The following is a 24,423-nucleotide window of genomic DNA, read 5'->3' as shown; positions in this document are numbered from 1 at the left end:
CGTTATCTATAAAGGAAATGTTATGCCTTTTCACATTGAGAAATGTGTTTACATTATAACTTTATAGTGATTCTCATAAGAAAACTGGAGAATTTTTTTCCCCTGAAATCGTAAATTACCGTTGTGATTTGTCAAATGTATAATTTGTCCATTTTTTTTAAAATTAAAAATAATGTTTGGGTACATGTAAAACCCAAACCAACCAGCTCTACTCAGGTGCAGGTAAGCCTCCAGTGCCCTAGATGTCGCTCTGGCTCCACGATGGGGGTGGGCCTGAGTCTCTGTGGTTACAAAGTTGGGGGCGGAGAAGCCGAGACTGGCTGGGAAATGATGGCTGATGAAGACGAGGAAGTCAAGCAGATCTTGCAGAAATTGCAGGTGGGAGTCATAGGTTAAAATCTATATGTGCTTTTGTTACTCGGGAAGAAGGGGGGAGTCCAGTTTATATATTACCAGCGAATTACTTGGCGCATGCAGGACGCTGCGAGTGTTAGTGAGGTTACTATAACAACTCCTGAGGGTTCGCCCGCTGGCGGAGAGGGGAGCCTCCCCTGTTACGGAAGGGGCGCAGCGGGGTGTTGGGACCTTCTGCTGCTGACCTGCCTGCACTCAACTTCACTCCTGTTTGGAAGAGGATTTGTTGCTCCTAAGTTTATTCTTGCGCTTCTAAATTTATTCTTCAACGTTCTTACGGAGTTTTGTTTTGTTTTGTTTTTCCGATTCACCCATAACAGATAGTATACACATGTATGTAGCAGATCTGCAGGAGCTATTATCATGTATTGTTTTCATTCCCACAAAGGCCATTTCTTTACTACTTCTCTGCTTTGAAATTGGCCATTTCTTTACTACTTACCTGCTTTGAAATTGGCAACAAGCACAGTAATAGCTTGCACCCCTTGTATCCTGGTTACTCCTCTCAGGACTGCACGGTTTTGATTCTTTTGCACACTTGCTATTCCAGTTTGGGGTCTGATGCAGAGGGTCCATACTCCACCCAGTTCACAGTTGACTGCAGTTGTGAGGAGGGCTAGTCTTTTGTACTTGGTAGGTATGAGCTAACTGGTTACTTCTTTACCTTATTTCCATGACCCAATATTTTCCTTAAAACTCAGAAACTCAGTTCTTTGTGTTCTAAGACAGCCTGAAATTTAAACATTAGACCTGTGACAGGCTTATACCCTGACTAAAGGCTTGTAATGCAAAAAAGTTTAAACATTGGTGACATTTATTTGTTTCTTGAGCCTATTAAAATAACATTTTTTAGAGTGTGAGCTTTATTTTACTTCCAGTTGACTTGGATTAATTTATTTTCATTCCCTGTCGTGACTTGCTGAAATCAGAGATTATCAATACTGGCTCCATATTAGAGACGTTGTATATATGTATTTGGATATGACTAGAAAAAAGTCTGAAGAGGTATACTAAACAGTAGTTATCCCTGAGGTTGTTCGGAGTGATTATGAGGAATTTCTTACTTTGTATTTTTTACATGTACATACTTGAATTTTAGCACCTTACATATATTGATTTTTCCACGAGACAAAAAGTTATTAAAAATGTTCACTGCAGTGGGGCAGCTGAGTGGCTTAGTTGGTTTAGCGACTGACTCTTGATTTTGGCTCAGGTCATGATCTCACAGTTGGTGAGATCGAGCCCCGCGTTGAGCTCTGGGCTGACAGCACAGATCCTGCTTGGGATTCTCTCTGTCTCCCTCTCTCTGCCCCTCCCCTGCTTGCATGTGCTCTCTGTCTCTCAAAATGAATAAATAAACATTAAAAAAGTGTTTACTGCAGCAAAACAAAACAACAAAACTAAACAATTTCATGCATATTTGCTTTCACAGCTAGAATGAGACAATGAGACCCTCTCTAATTAAAATTCCTAATTGGCAGCCATGCTGATTGCAGGACAAAAGGAATTGTATTGTAAGTTTTGCTGAGAACTGTCTTTTCCTGGGCTCATTTGTCGTAGATGGGCTAAGCATGTATGCTGGGAGTACCTTGGGGTAGGTGGGCAGGAGTGGTGCAGGAATGGAATGAGGGGGAATGGAGTAGAGGAGAGGAAAAAGATAGTGATGTTACTATTTATGGGAATGGTGGTACATTTTGATTTCTGCCTAAAAAGGGAAAAAGGAATGTAACAAAAGGATATTTTTCAAAGTGTGTTTTATAGACCATTTTCATTTCAGCCATCTAAAGTGCTTGTTAATAGGTGATTTGAGTTCTGCGAAAACTTCTAAAACCAGAATCTGTGGGCTGTGTCCTGAAAATAGTGCACACAATAAAATTTGAAAAATATCGCTACTACAGAGGATACTGTCCATTCTCTTTGCTCTGGGTGGGGTTTTAAGTTAAGTACAGCACATAACCTGTTGGTTAGAGACAGGGATGATTCATTAAACCATTAAGTCAACATTTTTTTTTTAAAGTGTTTATTTTTGAGAGAGAGCACAAGTGGGAGAGGGGCAGACAGAAGGGGAGAGGATTCGAAGCACGCTCTGTGCTGACAGCAGAGAATCCAATATGGGGCTCGAACTCATGAACCATGAGATCATGACCTGAGCCAAAATCAGACACTTAACCAACTGAGCCACCCAGGCGCACCTCAGTCAACATTTTTTTTTTTTAATTTTTTTTTTCAACGTTTTTATTTATTTTTGGGACAGAGAGAGACAGAGCATGAACGGGGGAGGGGCAGAGAGAGAGGGAGACACAGAATCGGAAACAGGCTCCAGGCTCCGAGCCATCAGCCCAGAGCCCGACGCGGGGCTCGAACTCACGGACCGCGAGATCGTGACCTGGCTGAAGTCGGACGCTTAACCGACTGCGCCACCCAGGCGCCCCTAAGTCAACATTTTTAATGAGGGCCTATCATGTCCCAAATCCTGTTGGAGTGCTTATGTATAGTTCTGAACATGGGAGACAGGAGATTAAGACCCTCCCATCATGGAGCTTACATTCTAGTGGTGGAGACAGACATAGACCGCTAATGTATAGGCCACATAATTTCAACTGATAAGTACAATGGAGAAAAATAAGAGTGTGATTTAACAGTGGGCGAAAGTGGAAGTGGTTACTTTAGTTTGAGGAGTCATGGAAAGCCTCTCTGAGAAGTTGATATTGAACTGAGATCTAAATGATGATGAAGAATGAGTCATGCAGAGATCTGGTGGAAGAATGTCCAGGCAGGGGGAACAACATGTATAAGGCTCCCATCGTGGGACTGAGCTTGCTGAATCTGAAGAACTCCCTGAAAGCCAATGTGGCTTGAGTATTGTAGAGGGGAGAGTGAGAAGTGAAGTTTGTAGCAGGGTGAGTAGTGTGAAGTCAGATTGTACAGTCTTCTCAGCTGTGGTTAGGAGTTCGATTTTATTCTACCGTGGAAAACTGAGAGTTTGTGAGATGATGTATATATTTGTAAGGTCATTCCGACTATAATGAGGAGAATAGGAGAGAATAGAAACAAGATGACCAGGTAAGAAACTATTGCAATAGTCCAGGCAAGTAATGGTGCTTATTTAGTCCAGGATATTACTAGTGGGATGGAGATAGGTAGATGTATTTAGTTGTGGAGGTAGTTAAGATGTGACAGATGTGTTGTGAGTTGTGTTATATATTTCTGCTGCTGTTCATTTTCAGGAAAGAACAGGTAATGGAAAAGCTTTGGTGTCCCAGGAAGACTCAGAGACAGAGGTATTTAAAATAGGAAAGGGAACATTTACTTGGGAAGAATACAAGAGAGCCAGAAGGTGACTTGACAAAAACAAAACAGAACAAAACAAACAAACAAAAATAGGAGTATTTGAAGAAACAAAATGCTGGAAAAACACCAAGGTTCTCAAACTTAAATCGGTCTGTTTGTTGTGGAAAACAGTGGCTCTCACATGTTTATCATATTCACAAAGGTCATATATTTTCAGATACCAGCATAGGAAAAATCAGAGAGCAGGTTACTTTTGTCAGGAAGTCCAGTTTTCAGGGGAAATTTCAAAGTTTTATACTCTGGAGGCCAGTCACATATTGGATTATCTTATTAACTTTTTGTTTTATCTCAAGTTGCAAAGTGTTTCCCTCCTCTTGACTATGGTATATGAAGTGCTTAGCCATACTGAAAGCCCTGCTGGGGCTGGGAGAGAGACAGCTGTCATCATGGTGCACAGACTGGCACGGAACTTTACCAGAGTGGTCCTGGGACAGTGGCTACTTTTCTTCATGACCTGTGCATTTTGGTAGACCTGTCCGCCTGCCTCTTGTGTCATTCCTAGTGAGATAGAGAATCAGTAATTCTAGCCCCCAACTGGTATGGCCAGCCAGTCTCAAATTTCCTTGTCTGCTGTTTGCTCCTCTTTTCCACAGAAATCTTGAGTAAAAGGTGAAAGATTTACATGATCTGAAGAGAAACCAGAGTATGGTCTTCTCTCCTCTTAATGGTACCCTTTTTACACTTCCTAGGAACTGGTGGATCAGCTCTATTCGTTTCGAGAGTGCTATTTCGAGACACATGGTGTGGAGGATGCTGGAAGGAAGCAACAGGATGTGCGGGAAGAGATGGAGAAGACCCTGCAGCAGATGGAGGAAGTAGTGGGTACGAGTCGCAAAAGAGCATGGAGCCCCCTGCGGGAGGCTAACTAACGTGCGGCAGAGTTTTGCTCTCTCTTTCTAAACTCTGCTATATTGTTTGTGGCTGTTGCAGGATGGTACAACAGAATATTTCTTCTTTTTAAAAAAAAATTTTTTTTCAAAAAAAAATTTTTTTTGAGAGAAAGAGCAAGTGAGCAAGCAGGTGAGGGGCAGAGAGAGGGGGAGACACAGAATCTGAAGCAGGCTCCAGGCTCTGAGCTGTCAGCACAGAGCCCAATGCGGGGCTCAAACCCATGAACTATGAGATCATGACTTGAGCCGAAGTCGGATGCCTAACTGACTGAGCCACCCAGGCGCCCCAACAGAATATTTCTTCTAAGGGCCACTGTGTAGGATGGCAGCCTACCGGTCCTCTAGACAATGTTTTCCAAAGTTTGATTATAGCGAATGCCATAAAATAAAAGAACATATTTTTTTCTGAGACTGTTCTTCTTAATTGACCTTTCTGCTTCTAATTTTCTTTACTTCCAAATTTTTTATATAATGATCATGCCATTATCTTTCTAAATATTTCTTCCTGCATTTAGTCTTATCCTTTTGTTTGCCTCTTTGCTCAAGTGTATTCAAAGATTCCTGCTGCTGACTGGTTAAAGTCTCAACACCTTAATTTGGTATGAATTAAAATGGTATTCAAGTCTCTATTGTCTGACCATTTCTGTTTGTTTTCTTCTACTCTTCTCTCTGCCTACTTACTTACAGAGGAACTTTCTGTTTCTTTTGGGTTGGACTATCAATTCTTCCTTGAACATGCCACAGGGGTTTCTGCCTCTCTGTCTTGGTTTACATAGTTTTCTCCTTTTCACTTTTTAAAGCTCATTCATTGGGATATGCCATATGCCCCTTTTCATTGTTGTTTTAATTTTCCACGAATATGCTTTGTTCTCTCTATGGCTCTCTACCAGAGGGGCAATAAGCCCCTCCAGGGTAGGGATAATGCTTTCTTTGTTACCCCATTACCTAACACAGTACTCTGCATATGGTAGGCTTTCAATAAGTGGTTTGTTCATACAGATTTTCTTCAACTGTTTCATTTCTAGGGCTGACCTGAGGTTATTTCTTGAGAGAAAGTGTCCTGGTCTTATCTGTAAGATTGCCTCAGTTTTTCCAATTGCCTTTATCTTTTTCCCCTTCCACCTAGGTTCTGCCCAGGGCAAGGCCCAGGTTCTGATGCTGACTGGGAAGGCACTGAATGTGACTCCTGACTATAGCCCTAAGGCTGAGGAACTTCTGTCCAAGGCTGTGAAGCTGGAGCCCAAGCTGGTGGAAGCCTGGAACCAGCTGGGTGAGGTGTACTGGAAAAAAGGGGATATTGCGTCTGCCCACACCTGCTTCTCTGGAGCCCTCACCCATGTGAGCCGTCTATTATACTCTTGGAAAACACAGATGGGAAAGATGAGATTGTTTTGGTTCTATGAATTTCCCTAGGATATGAATACCAGAATAGAACTATACTGGAACTAGGAGAATGAAATCAGAGGGGAGGGAGAGTCGGAGCAGACCTGGATGAGGAAAATAGGGCCAGGGACTGAGAAAAGAAGATGATGGGATCAGGTTCAGGGATAGATGAGAGGTGAAGAAAGATTAACAACCAAGTTGATCCTTGTAGATAGGGGTCTAAGATATAGACGGCCGTAAGAATTAAGATGAAAAATTAGATTTAGAAGATTAAGATGCAGGGGCGCCTGGGTGGCGCAGTCGGTTAAGCGTCCGACTTCAGCCAGGTCACGATTTCGCGGTCCGGGAGTTCGAGCCCCGCGTCGGGCTCTGGGCTGATGGCTCAGAGCCTGGAGCCTGTTTCCGATTCTGTGTCTCCCTCTCTCTCTGCCCCTCCCCAGTTCGTGCTCTGTCTCTCTCTGTCCCAGAATGGATAAACGTTGAAAAAAAAAAAAAAATTAAAAAAAAAAAAAAAAAAGAAGATTAAGATGCATAGGTCTAGAAAGGGGAAATAGAATCAGGAAGGGTGAGTATATGTCTTCTCCATTTGCAGTGCAAGAACAAAGTCTCCCTTCAAAACCTGTCCATGGTGCTTCGCCAGCTGCGGACTGACACTGGAGATGAACATTCTCGTCATGTAATGGACAGTGTCCGACAGGCTAAGCTGGCCGTGCAGATGGATGTCCATGATGGCCGTTCCTGGTGTGAGTGCTCTCAAAAGAAAAAGGTCTCCAAGTTTCTAGAGCAGTGGTTTTCAGTATGGCTACACTCCACAATCATCTGGAGCCCAACTGTTGAGTCTGGTTCTAAGTGTCTTTGTTTTGAAGAAGCCGGAAAGGTATTTTGATGAGCCACTATTCTAGGAACTCTTGGATCGTTTCATCCAAGAGAGGACGCTTATTTGCACATAAGCAAGGCAGGATTTTTGTGCAGTCTGTTCAAGTTTCTCCTTTGGGTCTATGTTTGCCTCTTTATCTCAGTGGAATTTGGGGTATACTAAATATAGTGTTATCACTGGATTTTTTCAGATGTGGGACCTTTCAAATAGACTCTTGAGGGTGACCAGAATAAGTTATATCTTGAACCTGGGCTCTGAGATGATTCATCACTATGTATCTCAGTTTTTTCTCTGCTTAGGAGGGGCAGGATGGCTGGAGTGGGCTGGAAGTGGGTGTTTCACCTCTCCTAGGTACAAGGATAGAGCCAGGTGGATATTTTTCTTCCTCAGATCAGTTAGGCTCTGGTTAGATAGTTTCTGCCGAGGGCAGACCTTGTTAAGAACAGGGATCTCTGGCGTAGTTCAGAACAGTTCTTTCTCCCCTTCTGCTTGCTGGAAGTATGAGGGGATTTTTCTCTGATACTTGCTGGGGGAATCTGGCTGGTTGAAGCTTCTGGAGGTAAATCTCACAGTATTGTGGGGGCCTCCTTATGACCTGGACCTGTCATAGACTCTTAAGTCTGAAATTCTTTTTTGTCTGGCGAGAAAATGGGACGCAGGATTAAAAGTGAGAGATGGCTAATGTCTGGGAAAAGACAATAGCCCAGTATAAGGGTCTTTGCCCCGTTTTTATTAGGATCAGAAGGCTTACAAACATGGTGATGGACGTGCACAAAGAGACAGTCTGTGTGTGAACATTAACTCATGGACGTGAGGGAAAGGGGGTCTTGAAGATATTCGGGGTTAGGGGTTTGGGTTAATATAAAACAAAATCCTGGCACCGAATGGAAGGTTGTATACAGCAGACGGGAGGGAGCACCTCTGTTTATCTTAGGTAGCCTAGGGGATGAGACAGATAGAGCAAGTAACCTCAGGGTTAACAAGGCACCTTTTTCTTTTGCTAATCAGCTCCGCTCTGGGCAGCTTCACCCACAGGCAGGCAGCAGTCTATAGCTCTAGTTACCTGTTGATCTAACTTGATCCTTCCCTCCTGTGAAAGCAGCTTTCTGCTGTAGTACTAAATTGGGGGGCGCTTCTGCCCTGAATATCTAATCTTGGTTATTTCATAGACCTGTGTTCTGTATTGGGGCCTTCGTCCCGCCCTCTCTATACTTATTTATCTAATCTTGTTTACCGAAACTTGGGTGTGAACATCCTATGGCTTTGTAATTCTTTACGCCTTGTTAACCTATTGGTGTAAGCCCGGGGAATTTCTAAGTTTATTGCCCCACAGGGACCCCTGGAGTTTCTTGCTCCCAGACTTGTCCACGCTGAACCTCCAGCACTTTGTCAGTTACAGTTCAGGTGTGCCTACCTCAGCACCGGGTCCTGCAGCTCGTGAGTGTCTGCCCTGGTCACTCCCTGTGTTCGCCTGACTCTCTCCAGTTTTAGGGGCAGTGGTTTGCCCTGTGTCGTTCCCTGTCTTCTGGATCCAAGAAGAGTTGAGGATTTTTCAGTCTGTCAGGATGGAGTGGTAACTTCCAAGCCCCTTACACAAGGAGCCGGAAACCCTTTGTTTCTCTTTCAGATATTCTGGGGAATGCATATCTTTCTCTTTACTTCAATACTGGCCAGAACCCTAAGATCTCCCAGCAAGCCCTCAGTGCCTATGCCCAAGCAGTAAGTATTTATGGTCACCCCGGCCAGATGAATAGAGGTAGGAACAGCAGTTTCCATGTGGCTCTTTAGCAAGCAGCATGGGCGGTCATTAGTGGCGTTCAGTGTGTGTGGTTTTGCAAAGCTGTGTATGCAGGGGTGACTTATTTCTTCTTAATTTTTTTTTAAGTTTGTTTTTATTTATTTTGAGAGAGAGATAGAGAGCAAACAGGGGAGGGGCAGAGAGAGAGGGAGAGTGAGAGAATCCCAAGCAAAGCTCCATGCTATCAGCACAGAGCCCCCCAATGTGGGGATCAAACTCACAAACCAGAAGATCATGACCTGAGCCAAAATCAAGAGTCAGACACTCAACTGACTGAGCCACCCAGGCACCCCTATATCTTCTTATAACTTGAGTATTAGCAACAGCCTGTAAGGGTGCCTCACTGCTAGACAGCTCTTTGAACTATCCAGGTTTCCTGTAGGCATGTATAACCAATCGCAGAGCCCATCCCAACATGTTCATCTTTTGTAGTGGGGAAAAAGTCTGTATTAAAATAATGCTTATTGGGGTGCCTGGGGGGCCCAGTTGGTTAAACATCCAACTTTGACTCAGGTCATTATCTCCCCACTTGTGGGTTTGAGCCCTGTGTCGGGCTCTGTACCTAACGACAGCTCAGAGCCTGGAGCCTGCTTCAGATTCTGTGTCTCCCTCTCTCTGCACCTCCTCCACTCGCACTCTTTCTCTCTCAAAAATAAACAAACATTAAAAAAATTTAAAGTAAGGCTTATTAATATTTGTGTACATTTTTAAAGAAAAATGAAAGCACTAATACTTAAGTATAAATTAAGTGCTCTCCCTAGATTAACCATGAGATACTGTGGCTCTGGATTTCCCACAGGCTACAATAGAAAACAGCATATACCCCATTCTGCAGTCATTTCCTTGGGATTAATCCACTGGAGCTCCTGCTTTGCTTAGGCTTTCAGGCTGTTTTTATATCAATAGCCACTTACTTGGGGGTTTCCCTCAGGTGTGAGAGCCTGGCCACTTATTATTAGATGCTTCACATTGGCCTTCTGAGCACTTTTGATTTAGGCCTCCTATACACTTTTCTTTTTTTTGCTTTCTTGCTTCTCTTGACATAGACCTTTGCTTTTTAATTTACCATTACTTACTTTGTTCTGTGTGGCAGAATAAAGAATGCACCTACCTTATATTCATGTTTGTAGTTTAGGGACTGGCCTTTTTTCAATCAGGGAGCTTTAAGGCAGAGGAATTATATTTTAGTCTGATTTCTTACTTTGGTGAGTGTTTACATTTTAAAAAATAATAATAGTGTAGTTTTAAAAAATTTTATATTTGGCTTCTGCTAAATTGTTGCTTTTAACTCTTAATGTTGTTACCCAACCATAGACATATTTGAGCCAACCATTTAAACAATTAAAAAAAATTTTTTTAATGTGTATTTATTTTTGAGAGAGACAGAGAGACAGAGTACGAGTGGGAGAGGGGCAGAGAGAGAGGGAGACACAGAATCTGAAGCAGGCTCCAGGCTCCGAGCTGTCAGCACAGAGCCCATGTGGGGCTTAAACTCACGAACTGCAAGATCATGACCTGAGCTGAAGTCAGACACTTAACCAACTGAGCCACCCAGGCACACCCAACCATTTAAACAATTTTAATTCATGTGTTTGTACTTTTGTAATGTGCTAGGCAATGAACATAATTAGAAAAATACAACGAATATAGCCAGGAACATAGCAGTTTCTTCACAGCACATCTGTCTGCACTTGCATGTGGTTTCTGGCCATCAACGTATGTATGTATGTATGTATGTATGTATGTATTCATTTCTTCATTCTTTTTTTTATCATTTTTTTCTTTTAATTTCTTTAAATTCAAGTTAGTTAACATACAGTGTAGTATTGGTTTCAGGAATAGAGCCCAATGATTCTTCACTTACATATAACACCCAGTGCTCATCCCAACAAGTGCTCTCCTTAATGCCCATCACCCATTTAGCCCATCCCTATACTCACCTCCCTTACAGCAACCCTCAGTTTGTTCTCTGTATTTAAAGGTCTCTTATGGTTTGCCTCCCTCTCTATTTTTATCTTGTTTTTGGTTCCCTTCCCCTATGTTCATCTGTTTTGTTTCTTTAATTCCACATATGAGTGAAATCATATGAGATCTTTCTTTGGCTTATTTCACTTAGCATAATACACTCTAGTTCTATCCACATTGTTGCAAATGGCAAGATTTCATTCTTTTTGATCACTGAGTAGTATCCCATTATGTATATATACACCACATCTTCTTAATCATTTGGACATTTGGGCTCTTTCCATAATTTCTGGCCATCTATTTAAATTAGAGATTCAGAATTTGACTTTCTTTTTTTTCTTAATAATTTTTAAAAAAATGTTTATTTTTGAAAGAGAGAGAGTGAGTGAGTGTGTGAGCAGGCGAGGGGCAAAGAGAGGGGTCAGAAGATCCAAAACCAGCTCTGTGGTGACAGCAGATAGCCCAGTACAGGGGCTCGAACCCATGAATTGTGAGATTAAGACCTGAGCTGAAGTTGGACGCCCAACCGACTGAGCTACCCAGGCGCCCCCAGAATTTGACTTTCAATGGATGCTTTAAGGGGGCTTGAATGTAGAAACATGATTCTGCCAGTATTTGGAGCTGGGCTTGTGGGCAGAGGAAATGCTTTAAATAAGTGAAATTTCTTTTCTAGGCTTTCCTCATTTATACCATTATCTCACTATTAAAAATTTTTTTTATCAGAATGCTTTTACACATTTATTTTATCTGTATACTATTGCATGGATAAACTATAATCATATTTTAATATTTCATGTACACATAAAAACCATTACATCACTGAGGTGTCAGGGACTGAGTAATATACCACTCAAGCAGTTACTCTATAAAAAGGTGGGTGTAGGTAACATTTTGACAAGGAAGAGGTCTAGGGCATGTTGACCATCCTTAAGAGTGAGATAGGATCCACTGATTGTCTTTCTCTCTCACTGTAGGAGAAAGTTGACAGGATGGCTTGCAGCAATCCTGATCTTCATCTGAACAGGGCAACGGTAAGACGAGTGGGGTAGTGATCACCTGAGTCAAAACAGTGACATCTGGGTCTTAGCCTGGGAGGATAACTGGATATTCACAGGGACAAGGTTGAGTACAAACTTTGAGAAGAGAGCCAAATTGTTTCCAGGAAGAGCTGGCTCAGTTTGACTTCAGTGTCTGATGGAGTGTCTGGTGGGAAAGGAGAAGGGTCCAAGGCAGTGGGAGGGGTACATAGAGGATGGGAGGACAGTTTAGAAGACTTTTCTGAAATGTTCATTATAAGTATACAAATAGAATGACCCACTATCTGCAGCTTAGCTGTTTTAGAATTTGGAAGTTTGCTTCTTTGAAGGGATGCCATCTTTGGGGTTCGTGATCACCTTAGCCAGGATAAAGGACGGAAAGCATTGCTGTTTATTCAGATTGTTCATTGTAGAGCAGGAGAACAACTGGCAGAAGGGAAACAGTTTCTTCCTTCCTTCCTTCCTTCCTTCCTTCCTTCCTTCCTTCCTTCCTTCCTTCCTTCCTTCAGCCAGGGAGGGGCAGAGAGTGAGAGAGGGAGACAGAGGATCCAAAGCAGGCTCTGCACTGACAGCAGACAGCCCGATGTGGGGCTCAAACCCATGAACTGTGAGATCATGACCTGAGCCAAATTTGGATGCTTAATCAACTGAGCCACCCAGGCGCCCCGGAAACAGTTTATTTCCGTAGATTGCTAGTGCATTGTGCCATTACTCCCCTCGGTGTAGTTTGTGTTAAATATACATATAATTGGGAGGTTTTTGGTTACTTCTTGTGCAGTTACATAAATACGAAGAGAATTATGGGGAGGCCCTGGAGGGCTTCTCTCGGGCTGCAGCACTGGACCCTGCATGGCCAGAGCCCCGGCAACGAGAGCAACAACTTCTGGAATTCCTGAATAGATTAACCAGTCTCCTTGAGAGCAAGGTAAAGTTGTCAAAAGGCCAAATCGTACTTTTATCCTCCTGACCCTGTGGATCAAATAAAATAAGAAAAGACTAGGCTTCAGTAGTAGTGACGCTACCTGTAGAAGTGGGTAGGTGGGAGTAGGAATAGGTTTGCAAAGGGAGCAGACTAGCTTCCAGCTTCTTATCTATTTTTCCTGTTTTGTAAATTAAAAAAAAATTTTTTTTAAGTTTCTAAAAAAAGATTTTTTTAAGTGTTTATTTTTGAGGGAGAGAGACAGAGACAGAGTATGAACAGGGGAGAGGCAGAGAGAGAGGGAGACACAGAATCCGAAGCAGGTTCCAGGCTTTGAGCTGTCAGCGCAGCTGACTTGGGGCTTGAACCCACAAACCTGTGGGATCCTGACTTGAGCCGAAGTGGATGCTTAACTGACTGAGCCACCCAGGTGCCCCATCCTTTTTTTTTTTTTTTTTTTTAATTTAAGCCCAAGTTAGTTAACATATAGTGTAATAATGATTTTAGGAATAGGATTTAGTGCTTCATCACTTACATATAACAACCAGTGCTCATCCTAACAAGTGCCCTCCTTGATGCCCATCACCTACTTAGCCCATCACCCACCTCCCCGCCATCAACCTTCAGTTTGTTCTCTGTATTTAAGAGTCTCTTATGGTTTGTCTCCCTCTCTGTTTTTCTTATTCTTGGTTCCCTTCCCCTATGTTCATCTGTTTTGTTTCTTAAAATCCATATATCGGTGAAATCATGTGGTCTTTCTCTGATGGACTAATTCTGCTTAGCGTAATATACTGTAGTTCCATCTATGTTGTTGCAAATGGCAAGATTTCATTCTTTTCGATTTTTTTTTTTTTTTTTTTGCAGGGAAAGGTGAAGACCAAAAAGTTGCAGAGCATGCTGGGAAGCTTGCGCCCGACCCATCTAGGCCCTTGTGGTGATGGGCGCTACCAGTCAGCCTCCGGGCAGAAGTTGACCCTGGAGCTCAAGCCCCTGAGTGCACTACAACCCGGTGTGAACAGTGGTGCTGTGGTCCTAGGAAAGGTGGTATTCAGCCTCACCACAGAGGAGAAAGTCCCCTTGTGAGTTTGTTTTCCCTTTCCTTTTTTTCATTCTTTTGAATTGGTCTCACTTGGCCTTTCTTTGACATTTGAGGACATTGTTTGTGGTCACAGATTAGTGAGTTCTGCTTCCCTCTGTGACTGTCTCATGAGTGTTGAGGTGATATCTAACAGTCTCTCTGTAGATTTTGTCATCACCCATTTTTTTCTCTGAGCTTGATGCTCTGTGGATTCCTACATCCATAGCTGAAATTGAACTGCTGTGTTTTTAGAAGACAGAAGGAAACCTTGAAATTCTCCTGCCTCTTTGTGTTTTCATGATCATAGAAGTTAAAGGAGGAAAAATTTTCAGTCCTGTTTGGACTTAGGTTTAGCTTTGAGTTAGACTTTAAGGCCTGATGGGGATATTGTCTCAGATATTATTTAACAAATATTTATTGAGCATCTGGTATATGTGTGGTGGGGAGTGAAATGTAAAGGATCCAAATGAAGGTGCTCACAGTCTAGTAGAGGATATGAGTTAAGAACATTCACCTAGAAAAAAAATGTTCTTAAAGGTTTAATTTTTTTAAGTTCTCTCTGCACTACAGCACAGGGCTCGAACTCACAACCCTAAGATCATGAGTTGCATGCTCTACTGACTGAGCCAGCCAGGCACCCCTTACTTAGAAGATTTTTAAGCCTTGAAAAATTAGGGTTTAGTCTGTGCCATCAGTCCTTGGTCCTTCACTCACTTCCTAATCCCTTGTTGACTGGTTTCCTTTTTCTGTTTTCTACTGGATTTGTTTTTTCTAGCCTCACCAGTGTCTGGTCCATTGGCTTCCACTATGTGTTTCCACAACACTGTCTTATCTCTCACTGTTTATTCCCTTTCATATCCCTTCTGCTTCATCCAAACCGAAACACTTCCCATAATATGCCCGAGCTTTCTCCATAGTGTTTTCTAGAGACATATGGGTTGAAGAGCAAGAAGGTGGTTGAGAAAAGTTTTGTTAACTAGAGCAGACCCTAGAGCTAAGAGGAATGAGAAGGAAATTCAGACAAAGGTGGACTTTAGGGGGCCTTGAGAACAAATATTTTGTCACTCCTTGGTTTCTCTTTTTCTTAACTTCTAAATGTTAAGTTCCAGGAGGACTCTCTTTTCTCTCTTTACCAGGATGGCAAGTAGGTGCTAACTTTTATCACTTGGCAGCAGCTGCCCAAGTTACTGTGTAGAAGGATTCTGAGGCTTTGATTGGATCCACCAAGAGAATGTTGGGCTTGATTGCAGGTTGGCTATGAATTCAGGTGTGTCAAGTGATGGCATGTGTACCAGTTCTTCACCATCTCATTATAGATCATCTCTTTTGGTGATGTCATATAAGCCCAAGGCTTTGGCTGCCTTCACCATGCTCACAGGTGGATCTCCAGCCCAGGCCTCATTTCCAAGTTTTGGATTCCTATATCCAACTGCCTCTGGGCTCCAATCAGAAATCTCTAACTCAGTAGGTTCAAAATTACTCACTTCCTCTTTCTCGCTAAACTGTTTCTCCTCCCTGCATTCCTTGTCAATCGGTGATAGCACTTCTACTCAGTCTCTTAAGACTTCTAGAAGTTGTTCTAGAATTCTCCATTCTCCTGCATTGTGGTGCTCACCAAGTCCATACATTTGTTTTGGGTTTTTTGGTCCCTACCTTTCTATCTCTACTGACTTAATATAGCTCCTTATTGCTTCTCCAGACACATCTTCTGACTCCTTGTTTTCCTCTAGTGTTCCACAGTGCAGAGAAATATTTCCCAGATGCAAAACCGACCATCGCCATTTCTTATCTAAAATCCCTTACTGCTGCTGTGGTACTTTTAGGATAAAGTTTGAACTCCTTAGATTGGCTTAGCATGCAAAAACCCTTCATAATTTACTCCTTGTCTGTCACTTTCCCACTTGTGCCTTTTGTTACCATCACGGGATTATTTTGTGGGTTTCAGAACAGCTATTTTTATGCCTCTGTGCCTTTACACACTGTTTCTGTGTCTGTCTGGGTAATCCTTTTACCGCTTCTTGATATAGATAACATTTTCCCCCCAACATTTATTATACAAATTTTCAAACACAGCAAAATTGAAAGAATTTTAGATTGAATATCTGTGTACCCAACCACCTGTATTCTTCTATGTTACTATACTTGGTGTATCACATGTCTATCTATCTGCTTATTTATCCATTGATCCATCTTATTTTGGTACATTTCAGAGTAAATTGTAGAGATCTATATACTTTCCTCTGAATACTCCAGCGTATAGTCATTAACTAGAGTTTGGTGTTTTGTTTGTTTTTTTTTATAGTTTTCTTCTTTTTATGTAAAAATTTACGTAGAATGAAGTATACAAATCTTAGTGTACATTTGCTGAGTTTTGACTAACACGTACAGCTGTGTAACCCAAACACCTGTCAAGATAGAGAACAGTAATTACCAGCACCTCGGAAAGTTTTCTCATGTTCCCTCCCAGTCAGTCCCTGTTCTCATTCCCTCAGAGGGAATGAGAGTCCCTTTATTTCTACTGAGGAGTAGTTTTCCTTTTTTAACCCAGATAATTTTTCATCCTTTACAATTCAGTTTGAGGGTCTCCTCCTCAAGGAAATCTTCCCTGCCTTCTAGTTTTGAACATTTCTCCTCTGGGTTCCCACTGTCCAATCTTTGGCCTCACTGAACTCATCACAAGGGAAAAACTATTCTGGCACCTGTCACATTTGTCCTGTAAGTGATGGTTTAACTGTCTGACTCCTGCTTGACTGTAAACTCACTCATAGCTGGATCAGTGTCTTATTGCTAAGCACAAAGCTTGACGCATAAGAGGCATTCAGGGAAAGTTTGTGGGACTGAAGTAAATTGACAGTGATGGTGGTTAGAGAGTTGGAAGGTTGTGATGGTTAAATTGATAGACCAGGAATAATGTCACAGCTGCAACATTTTGAGCTGGTTCATTATTATTTGTTGAATGGTCTCAGTGTGCAGATGTCTCAAATTCTTGGTCAAGTGACAGACTGATGAGTCCTGTGCATATGCTTTAAAGATATTACATATGTAAGACAAATGAGGACTCAGATGGTAGATGATGGTACCTGTCTTAAGTTTTCTAAGTAACTAACTGAGAAAGTATTTGTTAATTTTGCTGGTATTCTAAAACCACTGTTTTTGTTCTTCTTTCCTGCCTGCTTTCCTCCCCACCCTTCCCTTAACCTGTCTTAACCTGGCAGTACATTTGGCCTGGTAGATTCAGATGGACCTTGCTGTGCAGTGATGGTGTATAATATGGTACAGAGTTGGGGAGTGCTCATTGGGGACTCCGTAGCCATTCCTGAGCCCAATCTTCGGCTTCACCGAATTCAGCACAAAGGAAAAGTGAGTGATGGCCAGGATTTTTTCCCAGCTTATAGGCTCTGAAAGTGGGACCAAGTTTATCTCTTTTAATAAATACGTAAGGTAATGCTTATATATATATGTGTGTGTGTGTGTGTGTGTGTGTGTGTGTATGTGATATACACACATATTTCCATATATGATGTATATACTTTTTTTTACTAAAAAGGGAACCTCCTGGTAAATAAGAATTTAAAAAATGGACTGGACAGAGAAAAATACTATATGATAACACTTATATATGGAATCTAAAAAAGCTGAACTCATGAAAACAATAGAATAGTGGTTACCAGTGGCTGGGGTTGTGGTGGGCAAATTGGGGTGATGTTGTTTAAGGGTGCAGACTTGGAACTAGTAGGTAAATAAATCCTGGAGAGCTAATGCACAGCACAGTGATTACAGACAACAGTATGGTATTGTATACTTCAAAGTTGCTAAGAGAACAAATCTTAATTGCTCCCACAACAAAAAAGCAGTGGTAACTGTATGACATGATGGGTGTTACCTAACACCATGGTGGTCATCATATTCCAATATATAAATGTATTAAATAAACATGTTTACACCTTAAACTTATACATGTTAGATGTCAATTATTTCTATAAAAAATTTTTTTAAAAATGGACTGAAATATTATCACTCAGATATTAGTTTCTTATATATACCTACAGTCTTTTTTCATAAATATGTATATATACATATATATTTATAAACATATATTTACAATTATATATTTATATATTTATTTATATATATTATTTATATTATATACATATATGTATGTGTATATATATACATTCATATGTATATTTTTAATGAGTGGAATATTATATGCAATGTTTGTGAACATTTCCTGCAGTTTAACATATTCTAACAGCATTGTTTTGAATTGACACACAAAGGTGATGAAGATGATGATGACAGTTAACATTTCCTGAACACCTTAACTGACTGCTAGGTGCTGGGTTTAGAGGTTTATTGCCTATACTGGCTCATGTAATAAACACAGAAATCTTCAAGAGTAGCAGTTTCACCACTTTTTCACCATTTAGATCAGGGGTTGGCAAACTGGCCTATTGATCAAATCTGGCTCCCTGACTGTTTTGTATAGTCTGTGATATAAGAATAGTTTCTATATTTTTATTTATCTGTTTTTTTTTATGTTTATTTATTTTTGAGAGAGTGAGAGACAGAGCAGAAGCAGGGGAGGGGCAGAGAGAGAGGGAGACAGAATCTGAAGCAGGCTCCAGGTTCTGAGCTGTCAGCGCAGAGCCCGATGTGGGTCTTGAACTCACAAACTGCAAGATCATGACCTGAGCCAAAGTCAGATGCTTAACTAACTGACGCACCCAGGCTCCCCAGTTTCTATATTTTTAAATGAAAAAATTGAAAGAAGAATAATAACTGGTGATACATGAAAATTATAGGGAATTCAAATTTCAGTGTCCAAAAAGTTAATTTGTTTGGGAACAGAGCCACACTTATTTGTTTACTCTTGTCTGTGGTTGCTTTTTGCACTATGGGGTCAGAGTTGAATACTTCTTCTGTGACAGAGACCATATGACCCACAAAGCCTAAATTAATTATTATTTGGCCCTCTACAGAAAAAATTTACTTCTCTCAGATCTAGATTATTTTTAATTTTTCCCAATTATAAAGGCACTGTAGTAAAAAAAATTTATATCTGCCTATATCCATGATTATTTACTTAAGTGAATTTCTAAGGTAGAATTCTGGTTCCAGAAGGTATGCAGAATTCTAAGACTTTTGATTCATATTGTCAAGTTATTTTTTGGAATGTGGGACTAGTTAATACCAACAGCAGATGTAATTGCTTCTTTGTAGTTTTCTTTTCAACTCTGGGTAGAAACTTTTGAAAAATTAAATGCTGATTTTACATGAAAAAATACAGCATCAGTATTGTTTTGCTTTGGTTTCTTGATTATTGGTGAGGTTGGACATTTTATCAAGTTTATTGGCTGTTTATATTCTTTTTATAAATTGGCATTTTTTTTTGTCATCGCCCATATTCCTGTTAGGATATTTAAAAAATTGACTTTTGAGAACTGTTTAATTCACGTCTTCACTTTGACTTAAAAGTGCCTCCTTCATAACTCCCAGTGGGACAATAGTTTTTGGATGAAGATGTTTTAACAGCATGTTTTATGGTCTAAAGTACATTTGAACTGGTAAAGTGGGCTGTCTTTTCTGTTATTATTGGAATGTCTAAACAACATATTCTGTTTTTTCCCCTGATAGGGAGGAAGAAGGGAGAATTAACTTGAATTTATCTTTGGCAAGTTAATTTAGGGCCTTACAAACACTGGGACTAAGAGTTTCTCAGGCTTCTCGCTGGTGGCTGTGTGCGTCTGGTTTTCATTGTCAAAAGACACTGGGATGGGCAGATTCTGTGAAGGCTGGTGGCACCCTCTAGTTAGGCAGCAGCGGCACCTGTCATTTTTCAGAGATTTGCCCCATTCTTGTGGTGAAACTACTGGCATCTTACCTACCCCAGACTGTCCTTCTGAAGATTAAAACTTGGGGAAAATTATATCCCCTTTGTTAGGGGATATATAAAAATAAACTCAGCTTTATTTATTTGACGTGAGACGAAGGGAAGGAGCGTATACACTGAGGGGATAGGAAGAGGGAGAAAGTCACAGATGTGTATCCCTGTGCTTCCACCTTAGGATCTGTAATGAACCTCTGTCTGTCTGTCTTTTCTAGGACTATTCCTTTTGCAGTATTCGTGTGGAGACACCCCTCCTGCTGGTGGTGAACGGGAAGCCCCAGGGCTCCAGCAGTCAGGCCGCTGCCACAGTGGCATCACGGCCACAGTGCGAATGACCGTCCTTGACTTGCATGCTGAAGAAGGAGCGGAGGCGAGAGGATAAGCTCAAGACCGTCAGCAGCTGGGCCAGCTCCACCCAGTGACTCAGCCAGGAAGGGGGGATGTTGTAGATGATGACTTTCCCTTCCCCTGCCCTGTAGGACACTTTGTGTCTTGTCTTTCTCTCCTGTTCACATGTTCAAGTTCTCTTTGGCCACACACTTCCCTGGTGTAATCTCTCCTGCCTCTTTCATCGCTCTTCTGTGTTTTAGGCAAAGAGCATGGAATTGGTAGAAGTGTTGGCATCTTGCCGTGGGACAGAGTCCCCACGGTTTTCGTTCTTGCCTCCTTCCTGAGCCTCATGTGTATATATCATTGCAGTATTTATTGCTAAGGGAGGGGGCTTGATTTTTTAATGGCTTGTTTTTTTTGCAACTTTTATTTTATTTTTAAACATTAGGTCCTTCCCCTTCTTTGGGGCTGGAACAGAATTAAATTTGTTTGGAGAAAAAATACTGTATAGTTTGGCTTCATTCTCTTCAAGCTTAGATTTTGGTTTTAGGATCACTTCAATCCATTATTGTAATCCCCCCCCCCACCTTTTTTTTTCTTTACACTAAATAGTTTATTTCTCTTCCAGTTAAAAGATTTCTGGCAACAGGTATCCCAAGGCAGGAATGGCAACTCCACAAAAAGTCACTGGGAAGCAGCTTCCAACCATTCTCCCATTCTGTCATCCTTGGGGGTGGCCCTCGTGGTGCAAGATGGCAGCAATATTATTCGAATAGTGTTATTAGGCTGAAAGACCAGAGAGTGCCAGATTCTAGTGATTTCTTTAGATTCTAGTGATACATTTTGTAATAGTTTCTCTTAATACCCTTGAGGAAAAATGGGAAAATGTGAAGGAGGATTAATAGCCAACTGATGGCTGTAACCAGAGAGTACATTAATGGATACAGATAAATTTGGAAGACTTCTGGTGATCTGGCTCAGGTCTTTGTACTTGTCCGGTCCTTTTGAACTTTATCAGTGACTTGAATATCATTGGTGGCTCATTCATTCTATGAAGAATCTAAAGCATAGAGGAATCCTCAGAGAATGGGTAATAAAATCAGCATCTATCTATCTAAGAATGTTACAAGGGCTGAATCTAAGATAAAAGTTTGAAGTCCATTCTTTTGGTCTGAAGAGGACAACTTTCCAGGTGTATCTTTAGCATTATGTATGAAAAATTATCGAGAATTTTTTTAAAGTATATTTTTGTTTTGAGAGAGCGCATGTCTGTGCGTGTATGAGTAGTGGTGGGGGTGGGCTGAGGGGGAGTCGGGGAGGGGCAGAGAGAGAGAGAGACGGAGGGAGAATCCCAAGCAGGTTTTGTGCTGTCAGCATGAAACCCAACATGGGTCTCAAACCCATGAACTGTGAGATTATGACCTCAGCCAAAATCAAGAGCCGAACACCTAGTGGACTGAACCACCCAGCTGCTCCAAAATTGCTGAGAATTTTAGTAGATAAAGTTAGTATGAGTAATCAATATGATACGGTTGCAAAAACTGTTTTGTCTGTACCAATGAATCTGTAGCAGCCAGGGAGAAGAGGTCTTGATACAGTGTCTGTCAGACCACATGTGGAGCTTTGTGTTCAGTTCTGGGTGTTGATTTTGAGACCTATAGTCATGGAAGAGCAATCAGGAACTTGAAAGGGTGTAAAATATCTTGAGAAGTGGTTGAGGGCAACTGGGGAGAAAGTGGGGCTGGTGCAATGTGTGTGCATTAGAGTCAGTAGACAGATGAGACCAGGTAACTATTTTCCTTTTACTCAAGTCCTGATTTGACATACTTTGTGTAGGGCCAGGCAGTAGAAAAATGGCCAGTAGGTGGTAGAGTGAAGCAGAAAAGATTCTATGATGAAATACATGGACAAGTGAATATGCAAAACATGTATGTACAGTTTAAAGAGTGATTAGAATATCTGAAAATGTCCACCTGGCTTCAAAACTAGAACATTAATTTGTATCTTAGAAGCCCTTGTGTTCTTTCTATGATCGCATTTGTTTTCACAGTTATATAATCTCACTGATTACACCATAATTTAGTTATTCTGTTAAATGATGTTTAGGTTTGTTTGTATCAAGGAAGTACATTATTAATATCCTGCATGTGTCCTGATAAGTAAGTGCAAGAGTTTCTTTTAAAAAAAATTTTTTTAATGTTTTTATATTATTTTGAACGAGAGACAGAGTGCGAGTGGGGGAGGGGCGGAGAGGGAAGTCTCTGAGCTGTTGGCACAGAGCTTGACATGGGGCTCCAAATCACGAACTGTGAGATCATGACTTGAGCCAAAGTCAGACGGAGGTTTAACTGACTGAGCCACCCAGGCACCCCAAGAGTTTATTTTATAGTAATGATTCTCAGAAGAGTGGTCCCCAGACCAACAGCATCAAGACCACCTGGAACTTCTTTTAATGCAAAGTCTTAAGCCCCAATCCATGAATTAGAAACTCAGGGAAGAGTCCAGTAATCTGTGTTTAACAAACCCTCTCTGGGATTCTGATGCACACTAATGTGTGAGAAGCACTGTTCAGAGTATTAGCATGAGGGCAGAATTGCTGGGTCTCAGAATATACACATGCTCAACTTTTTTGAGAAATACCAAACATTTCCAAAGTGGCCATTCCAATTTATGTCTCTACAGTCAGTGGATGAGTCTTCCTAATGCTCCTTACTCTCTTCTGTATTTCGTATTTGTCTTATTTTTTAGGGACCACAGATTTGGGAGGTTTGAAGGATATCCCTCGTGGCCTTAACTTGCGTTTCTCTCACTACAAATGGGTTTGAGCATATTTTCGTGTATTTATGAGCTACTAATATTTCTCACAGTGAAAGGACTATTGTGTCTTTGACCACTTCTTTACTGGGTTTCAAATTTATTTGTAGGACTTATCTTCGTACTAATCTTTTGTCATTTTATGTGCTGCAAACATCATCTAATGGTTGCTTTTGTTTTGTAATCTCTGTACTGGATCTTTTGTTTAACAGATCTTAATTTCAGTGTTACTGAATTTAGCAGTCTTTTATGGTCAGTGCTGTTTGTGTTTTAAGAAGTCCTTTCCTGTCCTGAAGTCATAAAGATATTTCCCCTCTGTTGTTTTATGCTTTCATCTTTTTCTTTCATTATGACATTTCTTTATGTTGTGGTGTAGTTATATACTTTTTTTCTTAATGAATAATTAATTGGCCCAGCGTCTTTTATTAAGGAATCTATCTTTTAACCACTGATCTTTAAAGCCCTGTCTTAAACTAAGTATGTATGTGTGTGTGTGTGTGTGTGTGTGTATATATATATATATATATATATATATATACATATATATATATCTCCATATTACATATATATGTAATATGTGTATTATATATTTTTTGTTTTATTTGTTTCTGAGGTCTCTATTCTGATATTTTCTGATGTACTTGTTTATTTCTATGCCCATATTACATCATCTTATAGCTTTATAAGAAGTCAGTATCTGATCAGAGAAGCTCCTCAATGTTGTTCTGAGCAAGCAGCCCATTTACATTTTAGAATTAGCTTGTAAATTTTCACAAAAAACTCCTCTAGGATTTTGATTAGGATTGCATTCCACTTATAGATCGATTTAGGAAGACTAGACATCTTTTTATACTTTGAATCTTCTTATCCATAATTTTCTTGATTTATTTAAGACTTCTTCAGTGTCTTTCAATATAATTATATACTTTTTCCAGAAAAGTCTTATATATATCTTTTATTAAATTTATTCCTAGGCACTTCATAGTTTCCAATGCTATTGTAAATAGTGTAATTTTAAAAATTACTTCTGCTGTGTCTGGGAATAGAAGAAATACAATTGGCTGTTCTATATATTTTTGTAGCTGTGACCTTTTTAGAGTCTCACATCCTAATAATCTCTCATGCTTCTGGTGGGTTTTCTGTGTACAAATATTAACTGTTTTATCTCTTCCTTTCCAATCCTTTTACCTTTTCTGCACTAGTTAGGACCTCTAGAATGCTGACTACAAGTGATGATTGCAAGCATCTTTGTCTTATTCTGATACTCGAAGGGAATATTTTGGGGCACCGCGTGGCTCACCTGGTTGATTAAAGTTCATTAAAGTTGATTAAAATTGGTGGATTAAAGGATTAAAGGAGATGAAAGGAGAAAAATTATTTGCCACCTCAATAAATACAGAAGAAGCATTAAATAAAATTTAACACCTTTTCATGATAAACACTCAAGTGTGGAATCTAAGAGCAGGTGTATGTAAAAATCACATAATAAACAGTTTATTAATCTATTCTAGTCTGGTTTTGATATGAGTTATGCTAGCCTCATACAATGAGTAAAGAGTGTTTCTTCTTGGGGCGCCTGGGTGGCGCAGTCAGTTAAGCGTCCGACTTCAGCCAGGTCACGATCTCGCGGTCCGGGAGTTCGAGCCCCGCGTCAGGCTCTGGGCTGATGGCTCAGAG

General features: G+C 40.7%; 1 protein-coding gene across 2 annotated transcripts; it reads left to right on the top strand.

The window, feature by feature from the left end:
- Window positions 1-322: 322 nt before the first annotated feature.
- Window positions 323-21,212, top strand: TTC5 (tetratricopeptide repeat domain 5). 2 transcript variants are annotated; one of them, XM_047075371.1, is made up of 10 exons: window positions 323-378; window positions 4,455-4,587; window positions 5,782-5,993; window positions 6,631-6,781; window positions 8,543-8,634; window positions 11,653-11,709; window positions 12,494-12,640; window positions 13,499-13,713; window positions 16,928-17,072; window positions 19,818-21,211. In XM_047075371.1, exons 1-10 carry the CDS (start codon window positions 328-330, stop codon window positions 19,935-19,937), a joined length of 1,323 nt encoding a protein of 440 aa, XP_046931327.1. In that variant the 5' UTR covers window positions 323-327; the 3' UTR covers window positions 19,938-21,211. The 2 variants fall into 2 exon arrangements, with proteins under 2 accessions (XP_046931327.1, XP_046931326.1); XM_047075370.1 differs by lacking the exon at window positions 323-378 and adding an exon at window positions 937-1,047 and having other exon boundaries at window positions 19,818-21,212.
- Window positions 21,213-24,423: the final 3,211 nt, after the last annotated feature.

Source organism: Lynx rufus, unplaced genomic scaffold (assembly GCF_022079265.1).
Source record: "Lynx rufus isolate CCGP_SWC_20201006 ecotype Redwood Valley unplaced genomic scaffold, mLynRuf1.p SCAF_13, whole genome shotgun sequence".
Taxonomy (NCBI): Eukaryota; Metazoa; Chordata; class Mammalia; order Carnivora; family Felidae; genus Lynx; species Lynx rufus.
The sequence above is the reverse complement of the archived record's forward strand: the minus strand, read 5'-3'. Positions and strand labels throughout refer to the sequence as shown.

Coding starts and splice junctions, on each gene's coding strand:
- TTC5 (XM_047075370.1), top strand. CDS start 976: ATGCAGAGGGTCCATACTCCACCCAGTTCACAGTTGACTGCAGTTGTG. Junction 13,714..16,927: donor ACAGAGGAGAAAGTCCCCTT/GTGAGTTTGTTT, acceptor TTAACCTGGCAG/TACATTTGGCCTGGTAGATT. Junction 17,073..19,817: donor GAATTCAGCACAAAGGAAAA/GTGAGTGATGGC, acceptor TGTCTTTTCTAG/GACTATTCCTTTTGCAGTAT.